This window comes from Olea europaea, unplaced genomic scaffold, assembly GCF_002742605.1.
Source record: "Olea europaea var. sylvestris unplaced genomic scaffold, O_europaea_v1 scaffold1561, whole genome shotgun sequence".
NCBI lineage: Eukaryota > Viridiplantae > Streptophyta > Magnoliopsida > Lamiales > Oleaceae > Olea > Olea europaea.
The window spans coordinates 191,074-193,742 of NW_019233214.1; the positions used below are offsets into that span (position 1 = coordinate 191,074).

General features: G+C 36.0%; 1 protein-coding gene across 3 annotated transcripts in view; it reads left to right on the plus strand.

Moving 5' to 3' along the window:
• The first annotated feature begins 522 nt into the window (after window positions 1-522).
• LOC111376785 (GATA transcription factor 24-like) overlaps window positions 523-2,669 on the plus strand; it is a 5,032-nt gene continuing 2,885 nt past the window's right edge. For all 3 annotated transcript variants that reach the window (XR_002699534.1, XM_022999789.1, XM_022999788.1), the window contains exons 1-3: window positions 523-903; window positions 1,412-1,495; window positions 1,597-1,730. Coding sequence is in view for 2 of the 3 variants with exons in the window: in XM_022999789.1 (XP_022855557.1) it covers window positions 562-903; window positions 1,412-1,495; window positions 1,597-1,730 (560 nt within the window). In the remaining variant the exon portion in view is untranslated. The remainder of the gene's footprint in view (window positions 904-1,411; window positions 1,496-1,596; window positions 1,731-2,669) is intronic.

Genomic DNA, 2,669 nt, shown 5'->3' on the forward strand with positions numbered 1-2,669 from the left:
TTTATGTACAAAATATGTTACTGTATGAACGTGTGTTGAAAATAAATATAAAAAATAAAGAATTTCGAAATAGAGTCAAACATGGGCTATATATATATTGATACAAAACTTGATTTTTGAAACTTTTCTCCGAGTTTGGTAATTGCGAAATGGTATTCTTCAGGTACAATAGTTATTGCTTCGTTTGATTCCCATTTTTCTTAAAATATATTTTTCTCTCTCTTCTTTTCAACCACACATTGTTCATTAAAATAATATTACACGTAAATAAAAAATTTTTCCTTATTTTTCATCCACACATTCTCCATCAATTTACTATTCTAAATTTCATTTTTTTTTACTAAAAATGGGTATCAAACACCCAATATGTATTTTTCCCTAATTCGCCTAATTTTAAGTGGAAATTAGGCCCAACGCTAATTGGACCCAATTTGGTCATTTCAAAGAGTCTGTGGGCTCTATTGAAATTAGATACGAAGTTGGAGGGCCAAATTGATTTTTACTCAAAAATTAAAAGGGTAATACGTGACATGGACTGACAAAATCGTCGAGCAGACCACCATGAACAGCAACAACAACGTACAACAACTGGAGCATCAGGGTACAACTTACATCGACGAAGAGGAAGACGAGGACGTTCAGTGCACTGATGGAAAATCCATTGACAATCCTCCATCTGAGATCCTTTACGATGGTCCGAACAACCCTCACTCTCCACACGCGCTTCAAACTGATGGTGGTGGTGGTGTCATGGATGGGGTAGACGCTGTTGCACTCTATGACGCTGGAAGCTCTGATATGACTCCTGCGGTTGCACCGGTTAGCGGGGAGAGTGGCGCTGATCAGCTTACACTGTCGTTTCAGGGAGAAGTCTATGTTTTCGATTCCGTTTCCCCTGAGAAGGTCTGTTATATTCTATTTAATCTTTAGCACTGGTACCTTTGTTCTTAGTTATCAATTTATGGATTTGATTTTGAGCAGTATTAAAGATAAAGGTTTGGTCTCCAACAATTGAATTTAGCTTGGCTTGTTGATCTTTTTTGGTTTAACTTTGTAGATAATGCAAGTTTATGGAGGAAAAGGGAAAAAGGTCTAACAAAGATAAACACATAGAATATGGGTCTGGGGTGGGATTGGAGAAATGATCCTGTTCTTTGGTGGTTGTGAAATGGAGTGAAATCGATCAATTTCTGTAGTAGTACTTGATGAAACATAATTTAAGTTATGAGGTACTAAAAGAGTTACTAGAGTGCTTGTGGGTGTTTGCGTGACTGTGGGCATTGAAAATCAGATTTACACTTGAATAATTATGTGAGTTGTGGGTTCTTTTCTGCCTATTCAATCTCTTGCAATTGTCGGTTGAAAGAAACCTAGTGAGGATAAGAAAGGATTCTTCTATATTGTTTTGCAGGTTCAGGCAGTGTTATTACTGTTGGGTGGATATGAAGTACCCACTGGCATTCCTACTGCTGGGATGGCTCCTCAAAACCAGAGGGTATAAATATCCTGGTTCAGCTCAGTTACTGAAACTACTGAAGCTTTACTAATGGCATCACAATGTGTCTGTTTTCACTTTTGCATTTGCTTTCACTATAGGGTTTGGGTGAGTATCCTGGAAGATTAAGTCAGCCACAAAGAGCTGCTTCTTTAAACCGGTTCAGGGAAAAGAGAAAAGAGCGATGTTTTGATAAAAAGATTCGTTATACTGTGCGCAAGGAAGTTGCTCTCAGGTAAAAGATAGGAAAGTTTGGAGTGGGCAATTATTGACTGATACTTTGTTGCTGCTCCACTTAGTTCAGCACACAATTTTCTTACATGACGACATCGATGCTGAGCATTTTTTTAATTTATTTATGGACTTTTTAAATTCTGAATAAACATATCTTGTTTTGGCCTGGTATGTCCGCAAATTACCTGCTTCTAATAAAAAATAACACTGGACTGATGGAATCAAATGCCATACATATTTCTGCACATTAGTTTTGAGAGAATAGAGTTTGGATACCTTTTATATCGGTTTGTGAGAATGAGTTCGATATGTGTTTCTTTAATTATTTTAATATACACTTGTTTAATTACTGCCATTCCAACTGGTCAAGAAAGGTCCCTTGCCTTGCTTGTCATCAATTAACCTATTAACTGAAGTGAGTTCAAATACAGTCAATTCTATCTGTATGGATGTTTGTTGTCTTGCTCATAATTCTTTGTTCTTGACCATCATTCAGCGCATCATTTAATGTTACAATATCAGGAAGAAGTTGAATTTCCAACTAATTGTGAGTAACTGGAAGTCTTTGAAGGATCTTCAAATATAGTTGATTTTGCTTAAAACATGAAAAGTTCACTCATCTGCAATAAAAATATGATGTGCAAATTGCAGAGAATAAGCTACTATGAAATGAGAGGAAGCAGCTTGCATGATTTGCATGCTTATAAAATGGCTAACACGGAAAACGTGTGTCTTCAGGGAGATTTCAGTGAAAAGGAAAACCTGATTATAAATATCAAGAAATTTCTTGTTCCTAATATAATATCTGTGCATTTAGATCTTCAAAGTTTCCAGTGCGCTTTGTATTTGACAAATGCATGTTTAGCAAGAAGATTCTTATTAACTTGTTCATTTCAAATCTCATTTTGTTTCACTTATACACTGTGAAACCTGTCAGGAT